Raw genomic sequence first — 15109 nt, 5'->3', positions numbered from 1 at the left:
TGGACAGTGGGGCCAGCCAGGGTGGAGCTGTCAGCCCAGCGTGTCCCTGTTCTGTCCAGGGGACCCCCAGGCTGGCCCCGCCGGGTGTCCCCAAAGCCCTTGCTCTTGCTGGGAGGTTGGGGCAGCTGGGAGCCCTATTTTGGGGCCATGCTTCTGTGTTGGGGGGGCCATGTGGTGCTGCCCTGGAATCTCAGTTCCCCATCTGGTTAGCCGCTGGTGGACCAGGTGCTGCAGAAGGGGGTTCCCACTGTCCTCAGGACAGAACCAGCACCAAGGTGCCCTTGGGGGCTGACTCAGCAAGACGGAGACTTAGCAATGCCCGGGTGCATGGGGCACAGTGCTGCCCCGCTGATGCAGCACCACCTTCTCAGCGACAGTGGGGTCCCTGGGTCTCAAAGCCCAGACTGGCCTTCTAGCCATGGCCCTGGCTTCCCAGAGCCTAGCATGTGGCCAGTGGCCAGCTTTGAAATCTCTCCCACTTAGCAGGGCCCTGTCCTCCTTCTGGCCTCCTTGGGTCCTGCAACCCTGACCAGCGCCACACTATAGCTCTGGCAATGACAGCCCTGGGGCAGGCCCCAGAGGGCCAAGGTGGGGTGACAGAGTCCGAGAGGGACATCGAGGGGGTCACCGCAGCCTGTAGTCCATGACTTCACAGAGCGGTGTCTGTGAACTCCCGGAACGGGGAGCTTGTCAACCCGTGTCCTCGCTTGAGGCCAGAGCGGCGCCCAGTGGCCAGCCACGGGACCGCAGGCCGCTTTTGGTGGCCCTGTGTATCCACCTGCCCTGGGCCTAGTGGCTGTGCCTCCAGGTGTGGGGAGTGGGAGCAAGTGTCAGGGGGCTGGAGCTCACAGTGTGTTGACCTGGGGGGTGCTGGGGAGCCTGGGAGGGGGTGGGGGTCTGGCTGGTTCTGAGTGCCCCCGGGGGACTGGGTGCAGTGTGGAGGCTGGGCTGCAGAGGCGACCCCTAACCCCTCTCTCCGTCGGCAGACGGCGCCCCACTCAGCGAGCTGTCCTGGCCGTCCTCCCTGGCTGTGGTGGCGGTGTCTTTCTCTGGACTCTTCACTGTCATCGTCCTCATGCTGGCCTGCCTGTGCTGTAAAAAGGGGGGCATCGGGTTCAAGGTGAGGGCTGGGGGCCCGATGTGGCTGTGCACGCAGTCCTGAGGGCTGGGCCCTCTCACCCCCACTCCGCACTGAGCATCCCTCCCCACTGGGGCCCCCTGGGGACCATACAGACCTGGGCCCGGACCCACAGCCTGTCCTCTGCGCACAGCTTCCCCCATCCTGGGTCGCCCCTATGGGGACCTGGCCTCACACTGTCCCGCTAGCTCAGTCAGGCTTCTGTGTATGCACAGGTTGGGCCCTCCAGGATGGTGAGGGTGGGCCTTTCAGGGGCTTGCGGGGGCTCCAGAGCTGGTGTGGAGGGGGCTGGTCCCCCAGGGGCCCTGGCTTCTCTGCAGAGAAGGAGGGGCTCTATGCCTAGAGGGTCCCCAAATCAGCAAAGGGAAACCAAGGCTCCCAGACATGCTGACCTGGCACCAAGGCCACCCTGCCAGCTGGAACCCCTCCGGGCACCTTCTGCCCACGGGAAAGGATGGTGCGCTGCCACGGAACCCGCGTGACTGTGGGCAGCGGCTGTGACCATCGCTGCCTATGACTGTCTGTGGCCATCCAGCCTTCATGCAGGGATAAGCTCCCCAGGATCCTCCTGGTTGGATTCTCAGGCGGAGGACCCCCTCCCAAGGATGCTGGCTGAGGGCCATCCCTTGGGGAGCTGTTCCCCTGTCCCGCAAGCCCCCCAGCTGCCCCCCACACCCAGCAGCAGCTCTGCAGGTGGGGGGACCAGGTGGAAAAGCTGGGAGCTGAGGTCCCCAGCCAGAGGCCTCCTGCCGCCAGCCTGTGTGGGCCAAGTTCCTGCCGACTTGGCAAACAGCGGGCTGGGCCACAGTCAGTCACCCACCCACGCACACGAGGCCAGCCACACCCTGGGCTGGAGGTCAGATTTCTGGGCCTGGCGAGGTGAGGATGGGAGGGGCAGTCCTGCAGCCGCACACACCTGCTCACTAAGCAGCCCCCATTTTGGAGGAACAGCCCTCCTGTGTCACCCTCTAACGTGTCACGACACAGAAGGGGGCTGGGGTGCTGCCCGCCTGCCTTTAGCTGAGGAAGCTAAGTTCCTAAGTGGCTGTGGGCTCTGTGTCCTGCCCAGCTGTCCCTGTCCCTGCCCTGGGGAGGTTCTCCCTGAGTGGCAGGCACAGTGGGCTGGGCCAGGCAAGGCTGCCTGCAAGGTCGGGGGGTGCAGGGGTGAAGGCGGGGGCCCAGGGGAAGGACGCTCTGGCCTTTGTGCAGGTCAGGCCCTCCCCCTGGTGCTGGGAGAACAAGGCCCCGAACAAGGGCCAGCCTCCGCGCCTCGTCCCCACGCCCTCCTCTCCTCCTGGGGAGCATGGTGCCCAGAGAGTCCTGCACCAGTGCGCCCCGGGGGGAGGGCCTGCCTGCACAGGGGGCTCCCGCCCAGCCGTGAGGCCAGGGCTGGGCTCCCCCACCTGGAGCTGTGCTGGGCACGGGGCTGGGCAGCGATGCTCACAGTGTCCTATCTCATCGCCCGTGCTGCTGGCGTAATCTGGGGGGTCTCCAGGTGGCCCTGTCAGGTAATGGGCTGGGCCAGGGTGGTTCTGCCAGCCCCAGGCCCCAAGGACATCTCCCGGGTGCTAGGGAGGGGAAACGCCGCTGGCACCAGCCCCTCCTCCGCCCCCTGGGGTCTGTCCTCCCTGGGCACAAACCAGGACCGGCCCGTAGCAACCCCGCCAGAGAGCTCCAGCCTCTCTCCTGAAGCTGAGAGATTCAGGGCCCCACGAAGGGCAGTTCCCTGGAGACGCTCGGCGCCGGTCCAGGAGCATGGGCCCCCTGTCCTAGGGGCCGTGCCCTGAGGGGCCCTGGAGGCTTCCAGAGGTCAGTCTCTGCACCTGGGCTGCGGGGTTGTCCGTCCGACAGTGAGCGAGGCTCACCCGGTGCCCCAGGGGGGAGAGCCCCTGTTCACTAGAGGGCTTCAGTCAGGCCCGGGGCCTCCCTGAGACTGGGGGGAATGTGCCCGACCGGACGGGTATTCCTCACTCAGACAAGTGCGGCAGCAGCCACATTTCAAAATAGCAGCCAGGCCAGGTGGGGCCCAGCCCCAGGCTGCCCAGGACCAGGCTCTTAAGGAGCCCTGGAAGCAGACAATGGCCCGCCTGGGTCAAGGTCCAGGGGCCACCTGCAGACAGATGGCCGTGGTAGGTGGCAGGGTGCTGGGCCTGGGGGTGAAGTTGGGGCATGGGCTTCTTGTCCAGGGGGGCCAAGGTACTTAGTTGTTTATCCACTGGGGCAGGGTGGGCTGGGGTGAAACTCTCGTCTGCCCCTCAGCCCTGACCCTGAGGTAAGGGCCACATGGCAGGTGGGACCCAGAACAGGGCCAGAAAGGGGTTGCGGTAGGCAGGCAGCAGTTGGGGCTGAATCTGGAAGGGCAGGGGCGGGGCTTCTTGGTCTCTTGCCCCTAGCCACAACCACCGCCCCCTGCCCCCACCAGCGTGGGGCCCGGTGTGTGCCCACCCTGCCCGGAACCTGGAAGGGGTGGGCTGAGGCTGGGAGAGGCGCTGCTGCCCTGGGGCTCACGGCCCCACCCTTGAGGCTCTAACTTTGGGAGGGAAATTCACCCCCCCAGCCCTGCAACCAAGAAACGCCAGCCCTCCTGGGGCAGCTGGTGTCCCTGGGGAGGGAGGGGCTCCCACCTGGTCTCTTCTCTGCCCTGAGGAGCCAGGAGATGGGGGTGAGGGTCCATAGCAAGCCAGGGGTGCCAGCCTGGGTGGGGGCTCCAGTTCTGGGTCAAGCCCCCCAGCCCACTGCACCCCCAGAAGAAAGGTGTTTTAGCAGCCTGGCCTGCACTCCCCGCCCGCTCCCTGGCACCCCAGTCTCCCCATCTTGGGAGCCTGGCGCTCACTGTGTGCCCTGCCTGCCCCACAGGAGTTTGAGAATGCCGAGGGGGAAGAGTCCTCGGCCGACTTCTCGGCGCACAGCTCCCCGGCAGCAGTGGCTCCGAACGGGCCCGACGTGTATGTCCTGCCACTCACGGAAGTCTCCCTGCCCGTGGCCAAGCAGCCGGGGCGCTCAGGTGAGTGGGCCCCGGTAGGCCTCCGTGCTGGGCATAGGGCTTAGGTCGGGGGTCAGGCCTGGCTTCCTCACCCAGCAGCCACTGCTCCCAAGGAGGGCTGACAGGGCTGGTGGGCCCCTTCTGCTGAGACCTGAGGCACTGTGAGCAGGCCTGTGGAGGGCCCTCGACTGCCACCTCCCCTGCCGGAGGGGCTGCTGCAGGGAGGGGCGGTGACAGGCACTGGCGTATGGGTCGCCCACTCTGGTCTTGTGATGGGCCATCCATTCTGGGGGGAGGGGCTCCTCTGCTCTTCCCGCCTGCTTGACCCCAGACACCTCCCTTGGCGCCTGCTGGCCATGCAGGAACATGGGATCCATTGTGCCCAGTGGGCAGGACCCACCCACTTGGGGGGGGGTCTTTGGGCTGCCCCTGTGGGCTGTGAATGGGCCTTTCACGCAGGACCTGGGGCAGGAGGGCCAGTCCCACCCACACATGCTGGGCAGGCAGGGGCCTCTTCCCATAGCTTCCTTTCCATGCCTCCCATTCTCCCATCCTGGGGTCTCCCACCAGCCTGGCTGCCCACAGCTTGAGATGTGGTGCCCAAGCTCGAGAGGTTATGGCAGGGCTCTGGAGCTGTTCTGGGGCCTGGGGAACCCTGGGCCGTGGGCTGCTTCCCCACGTGGGGCCGTCTGATCTCAGGCCGCCGCACCAGAAGCTCCTAGACCAGGCTTGTGCCATCCCCAGCTCTTGCAGGGGCACTGAGGGAGGGTGACAGGCCCAACCCCCTGCTTCTGTCCCTGTCCACTGTGATGCCCGCCCTGGAGCCAGCCTCAGTCATGGCCTGGGGGGCTCAAGGCACTGGTCTGAGCCTCCAGAGCAGGCTTAGTGGGCCACTGGCTGCCAGCCCCAGGGCCCAGGGCTGCGTGGGTGTCACCCCTACCCACCAGCCAGTGTCTCTTAGGAGATGTCACCTGCTAGGCAGGAATCAGGTGGGGCTCGAAGGCATCTGTCCACTGGCCCCAAAATCACCCCGTAAGACCTTGAAGGTGGGGCCTGTGCTTCCTGGATGACCATGCGGGTCTCCGCCTGTGCTGACACTGCTGGACACTGGGAGCTGGTGGAGGTCAGGCCCGCCCCAGGACACCATGCCCCTGGCCTGGGCCTTTTACCTCTGGGCAGTGTGTGCCTCTCCAGGGCTGCAGGGAGCTGCCTGGGGGGAGACGGGGACGAGGAACAGGGAGAGCTGTGACCGCCATTCTCTCCATTTTGCAGCCCTGGTCTGTTTCCTGTAGGGCGCCCTGCGTCCAGGGAGGGGGAGACAGGGGAGTGATGCTGGGAAGGTAGCCCACCTAGGGGTCAAGGGCCAAAAGCCCAGGCAGTAGGTGCCAGCACTCAAGACTGTGGAGGAGGTCAGCACAGCCAGGCCTGGTCTCTAGGGTCCCCAGCATGGCTCTGTGGGCGCCATCCCCGGCGGATCTAGGCATTCCTGCCCAGCCTCCGTGCCTCCTGCAGCCAAGAGGAGGCATTCCTGCTGGACTGGCAGATGGCGCCCTCCATCATGGCCCCGGTGTTCTCTGTCAGGACCCCCAACTGCTCAGGCAGACCCCAGATGGGCCGGTGGGGGGCCCAGGAAGAACTCCAGGACTCAGGGACAATGGGACCCCCACCCGAAGTCCTGCTCATCATCAGGGTCGAAGTTCTCTGGTCTCTGGTCCCTGAGAGCAGCCCCTGGCCCTGGCTCTCCTGGCAGCAAGCTCGGCCTGTCCCCTCGGCCCTCCAGGCAGCTGGCGTGGGAGCAGAATTCGGGGAATCCCTCGGGGCGCAGGCAGGGTGCGAGTGGGTTCAGCAGCCCTGGCCCTTGCTCTGGGCCCCCCTGACCCCTCCTCCCCGCCGACTTGCCCAGCCCAGCCTGCAGGAGAACGGGCCCAGTGTGCTCCGTGCGGGGCTGTGCCAAGCAGCCCCCAACAAAGGCGCTTTGGTGTGCTCGGTTCTGGAATGCCAGCCTGCGGCAGGGGTGAGGGACGGGCCACCCCAGTGCCCTCCTCCTGGTGGCCTTGGCTCCAGCCACACTGCCTACCAGGCAGTGCCCACACAGGCCCAGCTCCAGGCCCTGCTGTCTCCAGCCCTACTTGTTCCTGTAGCTAGGGGCACAGCCTTCCCAGACCCACCCAGAAAGATGCCCTGGGCAGCAGGTGCCCTACTCCTGATGGCAGCCCCCAGGTGTGGCCCTGGCTCTGGGGGTCTCAGGGTGGCTCCCTGGAACAGGCCCAGTGGCCAGCCCCTCGAGGGGCCAGGTGAGGGGAGCAGGGTCCCTGAGCCCCCTGCCCTGTTACAGTGCAGCTGCTCAAGTCCGCAGACCTGGGCCGGCACAGCCTCCTGTACCTGGAGGAGATCGGCCACGGCTGGTTTGGAAAGGTGAGTGGCCGACCCTGGGTGGGGAGGAGCTGGGAACATGGGCCCCTCTCTTTGCCCAGCAAGCAAAGGGGGCAAGTGGATACCTGCTTCTCCTGAAAGCCATTCTGGCCCTGGGGTCCCCTCCCCAGGCCCCTACCCTGCTGAGCCCCTCCCGGAGGAACTTAGGGTCTAGCGGTCCCTTCTCTGCAGGCCTTGGTATCCGATGCTTGGAGGGGCCTCCAGGGGCAGAGGGCAGGGGCAGCAGGGAGCAAGGGCTTCGTCCCGGCTGCGACCGGACCCCCAGGCCGGGCAGGGCAGTCAGTCCCTCGGACTCACTGCAGATGCCCAGAGATTGCCAAAAGGGGGACCCTGAGAGACGGCAGAGGTCCTTGGGGGTGACGAACACCAAAGACAGACAATTACAGCCAGGAAGGGTCCCCGGGGGGGTCCAGAGCCCATTCTGCAGAGTAAATTAAGACACAGAGAAGCGCCTTGTTCTGGGTTCAGGAGAGGCAGAGCGGGTGGGACGACAGCCTCGTGGTGACGCCGCCCCCGCAGGTGCTCCTCGGGGAGGTGACCTCGGGCATGGGCAGCACCCAGGTGGTGGTGAAGGAGCTGAAGGCAAGCGCCAGCGTGCAGGACCAGATGCATTTCCTGGAGGAGGCGCAGCCGTACAGGTGGTGGCATCTGGGCGCAGGTGTGGCTGGAGGAGGGGGCGGGGCCGGGGAGGTGGGCGGTGCCTCAGGGCGAGGCCGTGGACACAAAGGCAAGCTCCGCGCTGCCCTCTGCCCCTCCCTAGCCCCGCAGAGCCGCCCCCTCCCCGCCCCCCACACCCTCCTGCCCCAGGTGTGAGTGGGGGGGGTGGCCTGTCGGCTCCCGCAGGGCCCTACAGCACAGCAACCTGCTCCAGTGCCTGGCCCAGTGCACCGAGGTGACCCCCTACCTGCTGGTGATGGAGTTCTGCCCCATGGTGAGTCGCCACTCCCTGGCCTCTGGCCGCTCTGCCCTGAGCTGTGCAGCAAGGGAAGGAGGGCCCAGCCTCCACACAGGGGCCTTCGCTGAGCTGGGGACCCCTTGGCCCCATACTGCGGGCCTCATATGCCCCCTAAATTGGGGTTCAGGGATAGCCTTAAGGGAGGAGGTGACCCTGCTCAGTGGAGACGGTGGCCGTAGTTGCTGGGCTCTACCCGCATCCTGGGGAGGGGCCCCGCTGCCTCCTTCCCCGGGCTGCTCAGCACTGAGGCAGTTTTCCGGAGAGCCCCTCACATCTGTTCCTCGCTTCCACGGCCTCGCTTGGCAAGGTTTAATCCTGGGGCCTGTGACTGTGCCTGCAATCTGCCTCCTCTGGGCCCCGTCCCACACACACAGCTCAAGCACTGAGGACAGGCACCCATGGTCAGGTTTCTGGACTCCTGGCCACAGCCATGACCTTCCAGGGCCTCCCCAAGACAGCTGGGCCCTCCCTGGAGCTGGGCAGTGTCAGCAGGGCAAGGAGTTGCCAGCTGACCCTCCCATCACCTGCCCTGGGTTCTGTCCAGCTCTGAGGTGGCAAGCATCTGAGCCCCAGTGATCTGGACACAGGATGTGGCCCTGCAGGACTGCCTGGGTCCCTGGGGGCGGTTTGGACAAAGTGTCCTCTGCCTGTGGGCTGGTGCTGCCAAGAGCTGGCCGCTGGGTGGCGGGCGCAGTGGCTCCGCTGGGCAGCTGCAGCCCTGTGGCTGTTAGGAGGACCCTGGGGATGGAGAGACAGGGCAGGGGGCTTGGACAGGTGCCTCCTCCCCTCCAGCCAGTGACGGTGTTGCCCCTTCTGCAGGGGGACCTCAAGGGCTACCTGCGGAGCTGCCGGGTGGTGGAGTCCATGGTACCTGACCCCCTGACCCTGCAGCGCATGGCCTGCGAGGTGGCCTGTGGCGTCCTGCACCTGCATCGCAACAACTATGTGCACAGGTGAGGGCGAGGGTGGGGCCGGAAGCCCAGGGGCAGCCTCTGCACCTGCAGAAAGGGGCACCAGTGATTCCTGCCTGGGCTGTGTGGGGGGTTAACCCAGTAAGTCTCTGTTCAGCTCCTAGGGACCACCGCACAAGGGAATTTCATTAAATAAAAGCCACCAGGCAGATGGTGGTTGGACACATGCTTCTGCGGGACGGTTAGATGAAGCAGCTGGCCTGGACCCACACGCAGCAGGGCCCAAGTCCACCCTCTGTCCCCTGGTGGCCCCATACTGGCCCTGTTCTCTGTTGCCCTCAGGCCCGGGGTGGAGGAGGGATGGCCTGCCCTGCTTCCTGCCCTGGCCCCTGAAGTTGGAAAGATGGCCAAGGTGCTGGCCTGGGGGATGTGCCGGAAGAAGTAGCCACGGATGAGTGGCCTGCCAGCCCCCGACGCCACCAGGCTGTCCTCCCCAACAACATCCTGGTGCTGAGTGATGACGCACACAACTCCAGCATCAGTGATTTTGTTGAAGAGGGCTGCTGCCAGCCTACTGACCTGCCCACTGCCCGCCCAGTCCCACTGCGCCCACAGGTGCAGGCCCGTCTGGGCCCCAGCACAGCAGCGGCATGGCAGCTGGGTGCAAACCCGTTTGCCCTCATGCCCTGTGCCCCCAGACACCCATGTGGCCACCAGGCAGGAGATGGGCAGCCTGAGGCTGGCTGCTGGGTTGGAGGTAGTGGACAGGGTAACCCGCATGGCTGCGGGCAGACACTGCACAACCCCACCTGCCCTGGGACACAGCATCAGCTTCCCCACTGCTGCCTGCCCCTCGGAGAGCTGGGAGTGACGGTGTACTGGGCAGGAGGGAAGGCTGCCTGTCCCTGGCCTGCCTTGCCCCCTGAGGGGGTCAGCAGACTGGTGTGTGAGAAGTGGTGGGGTGCGTGAGCTGGGCTTGAGCGGCGTTCCTGTGACAGTGGGGCCTGCCCTTTGCTGAGCGCCCTGGGCCAGAAGCTATCCCTCTCTGGGCCTCGCTTCCCTTGTCTGATCGTAACACTTGAGGCTAGTCCACGTGACACAGAGCGCCCAGTGTTGGGTAGGGCTCTGGAGCTCTGGGCAGGGGAGGGTGGGCAGCCTTAGGTGCCCCTTCCCACGCCCCCACGCCCCGCTGCTGCTGATCCCGCCCTCCTGCCCCCAGTGACCTGGCCCTGAGGAACTGCCTGCTCACGGCTGACCTGACAGTGAAGGTTGGCGACTATGGGCTTTCTCACGGAAAATACAGAGTAAGTGGGCTGGGCTGGGCTGGCTGGAAGGCAGGGCCAGCCCCGGCAGCCTGGCGGGGTGACACTACCCCGCTTGCCAACAGGAGGACTACTTTGTGACGGCTGACCAGCTGTGGGTGCCTCTGCGCTGGATCGCGCCTGAGCTGGTGGATGAGGTGCACTCTAACCTGCTGGTGGTGGATCAGACCAAGGCCAGCAACGTGTGGTAAGCGTGGCCCGCAGCTGCTGCGCGAGGACGTGCCCCCCAGAAGGGGCTGTGCTCCTGCCTGCTGCCATGAGGCCTCACGGCAGCCCTGCGTAGCCCGTAGAGTGAGTCCACTGAGGACACGGCCCGCAGGCCTGCTGGCACCAGGACACTGAGTCCTACCTGCCAGCCTGGTCCCTTGTGTCGGAGGGCATGCAGGCCAGCTGCTCAAAGGCAGGCCGTGGTCTGTCGAACCACATCTCTGAATGAGGGGGCCAAAGCTGGCCCCAGGCGAGGTCATGGGGAAGGCTGGGGCCACCTGAAGCTGCCTGGTGTGGTGAGCGGGCCCTGCCCCTCTCACGACCCTCTGGGCCAGCACCACAGACCTCGGGCAGAGCACACATTCATGTCGGAAAGCCCACCTGGAGTGGCAGCAGGCTCTACTGCGGAGGGGTGGGGCCTTGGCGTGGCGCCTTTTGCTATGGAGGGGCTGTTGGGGGCTGGGGATCGCCTGTGACTACAGCCTGGAGGTACCCCGTCCTGAGTGCCTGGCCCCAGCAGGCACAAACTGGGCACTCACCCCCTGTACTGCAGCCACTGTAGGGTCCACCATGTTGAACTCCAGTCTCTGGCCTTGGCCAGCCTCTGCTTCCCGCTCCCACCTCCTGCCGGCACCCCCCCCCCCGCACCCCCAGGCCTTTGTGTGGCCTCGCCGTGCTCCTGGTAAACCTCAGAGCCTGGCTCCACAGAGCAGCCCCACCCTGAGCTTCCCAGGGGGCCCTTCCGAGCCACTACCCTGTGCCGCCCCCAGAGAGTCCATTCCCATGCTGATCCAGTTGACCCTCACCCCATCACCCACCCTGCTGCACGAGGACTGGCGTCCCCTACATGGCTCTGGCCCAGGCCACCATGATTTCTCTGTTGCCAGATCTGCCATCCCTCAGGCCCCTAGTCTCCCGGGACAGCTGGGGGTCCCAAGGAGCTGGGTGAAGCCACTGATCACCGGGAAGAATTCCGTTGCCTTCTCCCAGCCCTGCACACTCCTGTTGACTTGCCTGACCACTGGTCCCTCATTGCTGGGCCTGGGTGTCCTTAGACTCACCCCTCCCTCCTTCCAGCCTCCACTGGTGCCCTGCGGACTTGGAGCTTGGCCAGGGCTTGGCCACACCTGGCAGTGTGTAGTCTTCACTCTGGCAAGGGAATGAGTGAATAGGCAAAGGGGCCTGGGTTTGTGGGTAGCCAATCTGTTTATTTGCCTGGGGATCCCAGGCACAGGCTAGGGCCTGGCCGGGGGCATGTACTGGCCGTTTACTGAAGGAAGGCATGTCTTTGGGAGGGGTGGCCCCAAGAAGCTGGTGTAATGATGGGAACCACTCCTTGGTGCCCAAAGTTCTGAATCCTCTGCAGATGTGCCATCTGCCAGCCCCCGTCTGATGGCCATCGCCCCCACAGGTCCCTGGGTGTGACCATCTGGGAGCTCTTTGAGCTGGGCGCACAGCCCTACCCTCACCACTCCGACCGGCAGGTGCTGGCCTACACGGTCCGGGAGCAGCAGCTCAAGCTGCCCAAGCCTCAGCTGCAGCTGACCCTGTCTGACCGCTGGTGAGGACCCTGTAATGCCAAGCTGGGATGGGGTGTCTGTAGCAGGAAGGCCAAGACAAATGGGTGGTGCCCTGGTCCCAGCAGTGACCTCTGGGCCCCACCTCGTGCCCACAATTGGAAATGGTCTCTACTCCAAACATAAACTTGCCTGCAGACAGGGCCCCGATGGGCTAAGGGAAAGTGCCCCACCCACTGCTTGCTCCCCAGCTGCTGAGCCCCTGGCCTTAATTAAGTGGGAGATTTCCTCAACTGCCCTCTAGGCATTCTGGATATGAGAAGGAGGGGACCCTGGACCTCCTGCTGAGGGCAGATGGCTAGCTCACTCCTGCAAGGCTTGGGGTCCTGCCTGGGTGGTGCCAGGGGGAGACTGGCATGGCCCGCGGGGCTGACCCTGGCTCCCCTCCCTGCAGGTACGAGGTTATGCAGTTCTGCTGGCTGCAGCCGGAGCAGCGGCCCACAGCCGAGGAGGTGCACCTGCTGCTGTCTTACTTGTGCGCCAAAGGCACCACCGAGGCGGAGGAGGAGTTTGAGCGGCGTTGGCGCTCTCTGCGGCCGGGCAGGGGCGGTGCGGGTCCCCGGCCAGGAGCAGGAGGCCTGGCACTGGGGGGCGCCGGTGAGCTCGCCGCCGTGTCTTCCTTCCCGCTGCTGGAGCAGTTCGCGGGTGACGGCTTCCACGCAGACGGCGACGACGTGCTGACCGTGACCGAGACCAGCCACGGCCTGAATTTCGAGTACAAGTGGGAGGCGGGCTGCGGCGCCGAAGCGTTCCTGCCGCCGGGGGGCGCGCTGAGCCCGGGCCACGAGGTGCGCCGGCCGGAGCTCTGCGGCCCCGACAGCGCGCCCCCTGGCGTGGTGCCCGTGCTGAGCGCGCACAGCCCCTCGGTGGGCAGCGAGTACTTCATCCGCCTAGAGGAGCCCACCCCCACCGCTGGCCACGACCCCGACTGTGCTGGCTGCACCCCCAGCCCCCATGCCCTGGCCCCGTGCCTCAACAATGGCAGTGACCACGATGACGACTCTGATGGCAGCCTGGCCCCCTCGCTGGCCATGGAGCCCCTGCTGGGCCACACGTCACATGCTGAAGGTCCCGGTCCCTGGGGTCACTGCGACTACTACCCGTCCAGAAGCCACGCTCAGGACCTGCTGGGCCTGCCAAGCTCACCCTCGCTGGGAGCCCTGCTGGTGGAGCCTGCAACAGAGGACACTGACTGGGATGGGGCCACCTTCTGCTCACCTTTCCTGGAGGACCAGTTGGGCATGTCCTCCGGGAGCTGTGGGGCCCCCCTGTGTCTGGGCAGGGAGGCACATGGGGAGGCTGAGGTGCGCAAGGCCACCCAGCACAGGCACTGGAGCTCCGACATGTCTGCCAATGACGGTGGTGATGGGGCACGGGGGCCCCAGGACGCGGGCTGCTGTCCTGGCCTAGAGTGCACCCTGCGGGCAGCCCCCGAGGCGAGCCACCCCCTGGCCCCAGAGGATCCCAGAGAGCCTCTCCTTGGAGCAAAGGGAGCCTCCTCTGGCCAAGAGCCAGGCCGCTGCCCTGGCCTCCCCCAGCTGTGTCCTGCTGAGAGCCTGCCATCCGCCACCTGCCTGGTCGTATTGCCCCGGACAGAGGCAGCTGTAAGTGGGGGTGACAGCCCCCAGGCAGAGCCCAGGCTTGCTGAAGAGGCCGAGGGCTCTGCTGGACTCCAGCTGCCCCTTCCCTCCATCCCATCTCCATCCCAGGAGGGAGCCCCTCTTCCCGCTGAAGAGGCCAGTGCCCCCTCTGTCCTGCCAGCCACGCCCACTGGCAGCAGGTCGACTGCCACCAAGCCAACCCAGGCCCTGGAGACACCAGCAAGCAAGGATGGGGACACGGCGGAGGCCCCTTGCAGTGGCTTCACGGACTTGGCTACCAGTGGTTGGGAGTCCAAGGTGCCTGATGTGACGCCAGCCCTCCCATCCCAGCAGAAGCAGGTGGGCACCCCCAGTTCCCTGGACTCGCTGGACGTCCCGCACTCAGCCGGCGATGGCTGTGAGGTTTTCAACCTGTTGGCTGCCGGCCCTCCCAGTGGGCAGCCCCGAGCCCTGGACAGCGGCTATGACACAGAGAACTATGAGTCTCCTGAGTTTGTGCTCAAGGACGCACACGAGCCGAGTGACCCCGGGGCCCCAGAGGAGGAGAGCCTGGGGCCCGAGACTCGGCTCTGCACCTCCCCGGGCGGCCTCTGTGAGAAAAACCCCTACCGCGACTCGGCCTACTTCTCGGACCTGGATATGGAGCCCGAGCCCACCGCGTGCCCCGAGGAGAAGCAGGGAGTGGTCCCGGGCCCTGGGCCAGAGCAGGACCCAGTGTGCTCTCAGAGCTGCGGGCTGCAGGCCACACGGTCCTTCCCTGAGCCTGGGGCTGTGGAGGCGCCACTGCCACACCCGCTGCTGGGGGACTACTGCCCAGAGCCGCGTGCCTGCCCTCCCTGGTCCCAAGGCCCAGCCCAGGTGTCACCCATGCCCAGCCCTGGGCGCTCCAAGATGTTCCTGCTGACCCCAGTCCCACGGAGCTCAGAGAGCTGCCTCTTGGAGCTCCAGGAGGCCCCGGAACTGCTGCCTGGGTCGGCCCTGCAGGAACGGACGGGGGGCACAGGCGCCCCCAGAGCCCCACTCCTCCCAGCCCCGCCGGGGCTCCCCACTGCCCTGGAGGGCCGGCTGGAAGAGGAGGACGGCAGCGAGGACAGCGATGAGTCGGACGAGGAGCTCCGCTGCTACAGCGTCCAGGAGCCGGGCGAGGACAGTGAGGAGGAGGCGCCGCCCGTGCCCGTGGTGGTGGCCGAGAGCCAGAGCGCGCGCCACCTGCGCAGCCTGCTCAAGATGCCCAGCCCGCTGTCCGATGCCTTCTGCGAGGACTTGGAGCGCAAGAAGAAAGCCGTGTCTTTCTTCGACGACGTCACCGTCTACCTCTTTGACCAGGTGGGCGGCTGCCCGGGGTTCTCCCGCGGGTGGGGGGCCCCCAAAGGACGGGAAGGAGGGAGGGGCCGCTGCTGAGTACTGCTCTGACCCTCCAGGAAAGCCCCGCCCGGGAGCCCGGGGAGCCCTTCCTCAGCGTCAAGGACTCGCCCCCACTGTTCCTGGCCAGCAGCCCGGGCTCCCCCAGCGCCCCCGGCCGCCCAAGACCGGCTGACCGCCCCCGCGACGGCTCCGCGGCGGGAGAGGGTGAGCTAGGGGCGGGGCCTGTGGCGGCGCGGGGTGGGCGTGGCCTCGGCCCGTGGAGCCGGTGGGTGGGCGGGGCTGAAGGTAGTGGGAGGGCGGGGCCGCCCCGGGGCCTCGGACGCCAGTGACCGCGCTGCCGGCTCGCAGGAGGTTTCGGGTGGGATGACAGCTTCGCGCCAACGCCCGCCTCGGAGCCCGGCCCTCCGGCGCCTGCCGCGTCCCCCGAGCCGGCCGCGCGGGGCTCCTCGCGCTTCACAGTGTCACCCGCTCCAGGCTCCCGCTTCTCCATCACGCACGTCTCCGACTCGGAAGCCAGGCACGTGGGAGGTGAGGCTGCGTCGAGGCCGGCGGGAGGGAACACCGGGTCGGGACGGTGAAGACGCCGGCCAGGAGGGCACCTGCTGGGTGCAGAGGCC

At 66.6% G+C, this 15109-nt stretch overlaps 1 protein-coding gene across 10 annotated transcripts in view; it reads left to right on the top strand.

Annotated features, from left to right (window-relative positions):
• AATK (apoptosis associated tyrosine kinase) overlaps nucleotides 1-15109 on the top strand; it is a 31642-nt gene that overhangs the window by 14502 nt on the left and 2031 nt on the right. For 4 of the 10 annotated variants that reach the window (XM_036997305.2, XM_036997302.2, XM_036997304.2 and 1 more), the window contains 12 exons: nucleotides 987-1120; nucleotides 3995-4142; nucleotides 6457-6536; nucleotides 7074-7192; nucleotides 7398-7485; nucleotides 8329-8462; nucleotides 9640-9724; nucleotides 9808-9929; nucleotides 11361-11510; nucleotides 11921-14453; nucleotides 14549-14696; nucleotides 14841-15020. In XM_036997305.2, coding sequence (XP_036853200.2) covers nucleotides 987-1120; nucleotides 3995-4142; nucleotides 6457-6536; nucleotides 7074-7192; nucleotides 7398-7485; nucleotides 8329-8462; nucleotides 9640-9724; nucleotides 9808-9929; nucleotides 11361-11510; nucleotides 11921-14453; nucleotides 14549-14696; nucleotides 14841-15020 — 3921 coding nt within the window. Of the gene's footprint in view, nucleotides 1-986; nucleotides 1121-2466; nucleotides 2647-3201; nucleotides 3268-3994; nucleotides 4143-5423; nucleotides 6342-6456; nucleotides 6537-7073; nucleotides 7213-7397; nucleotides 7486-8328; nucleotides 8463-9639; nucleotides 9725-9807; nucleotides 9930-11360; nucleotides 11511-11920; nucleotides 14454-14548; nucleotides 14697-14840; nucleotides 15021-15109 lie in introns of those variants that run through there. The other 6 variants (XM_036997300.2, XM_073236067.1, XM_036997306.2 and 3 more) reach the window with 4 other exon arrangements.

This window comes from Manis javanica, chromosome 4 (assembly GCF_040802235.1).
Source record: "Manis javanica isolate MJ-LG chromosome 4, MJ_LKY, whole genome shotgun sequence".
NCBI classification, from domain to species: domain Eukaryota; kingdom Metazoa; phylum Chordata; class Mammalia; order Pholidota; family Manidae; genus Manis; species Manis javanica.
Note: the sequence above shows the minus strand (reverse complement) of the source record. Positions and strands in the feature narration are given on the sequence as shown.